This window comes from Sinocyclocheilus grahami, unplaced genomic scaffold (genome assembly GCF_001515645.1).
Source record: "Sinocyclocheilus grahami isolate Dianchi unplaced genomic scaffold, SAMN03320097.WGS_v1.1 scaffold237.1, whole genome shotgun sequence".
Taxonomy (NCBI): Eukaryota; Metazoa; Chordata; class Actinopteri; order Cypriniformes; family Cyprinidae; genus Sinocyclocheilus; species Sinocyclocheilus grahami.
The window spans coordinates 1,165,362-1,166,126 of NW_015505416.1; the positions used below are offsets into that span (position 1 = coordinate 1,165,362).

The 765-nt window shown below is 43.3% G+C and overlaps 1 protein-coding gene across 1 annotated transcript in view; it reads left to right on the top strand.

Moving 5' to 3' along the window:
* Window positions 1–317: 317 nt before the first annotated feature.
* LOC107597819 (tumor necrosis factor ligand superfamily member 6-like) overlaps window positions 318–765 on the top strand; it is a 2,202-nt gene continuing 1,754 nt past the window's right edge. Inside the window, exon 1 of the mRNA XM_016289008.1 lies at window positions 318–628. Coding sequence (XP_016144494.1) covers window positions 344–628 — 285 coding nt within the window. The 5' untranslated portion in view covers window positions 318–343. The remainder of the gene's footprint in view (window positions 629–765) is intronic.

Genomic DNA, 765 nt, shown 5'->3' on the forward strand with positions numbered 1-765 from the left:
TTTCCTGTCCATGATGTCATCATTATACCCCTTTCAGATATGACTTTATGCATGTTGGTTTGCTACAAATGCATGCGAATGCTAATACACTGACCAAAAAATTCATAATAGTCCACCTTATACATCAGTGTGCATGAGAAAAAGAAAGGATCAGAGACAGAGAATGAGTGAGATAGACAGACCTTGCCTGTGTGTGTGTGTGTGTGTGTGTGCGCGCGAGTGTGGGTGGGAAGTCTTAACCACACTGCAGGACCTTTATAAAAACTGATGTTCAGCAACAACCTTCTCAAGATACACTCTTTCGTTGCTCACACATTCTCACACTCCTCTGAGCTCTGCAGACATGAGTGGTAACTTTGGCCACTCACCCCAGCCAGTGTTCATGGTGGATTCTGGCAGAGGTCACCCTAAACAACATCGGCATTACCACCAGCAGATGCCCAGACCACCGGTGCCCTGTTGGACCTTCCCCCCTGCCCGAGCTGAGATGAAGAAAAGGGGCTGGGGGAGAATGAATAGTACGATAGCCTGGGGACTGACACTGATACTTCTGCTGGTTTTTGCAGCCCTGGGACTGGGAGCCTATCAGATCCTGAGGTTACAGACTGAAATGCAGCGGCTGACACAGGTAAGAGCGACTTAACAGTGTATTATATATATATATATATATATATATATATATATATATATACAGAGACACAAAATGTATTTTGATGCATTCAAATCATCAAAAGTATGTATTTTTATATCTAAAATACATCTGAT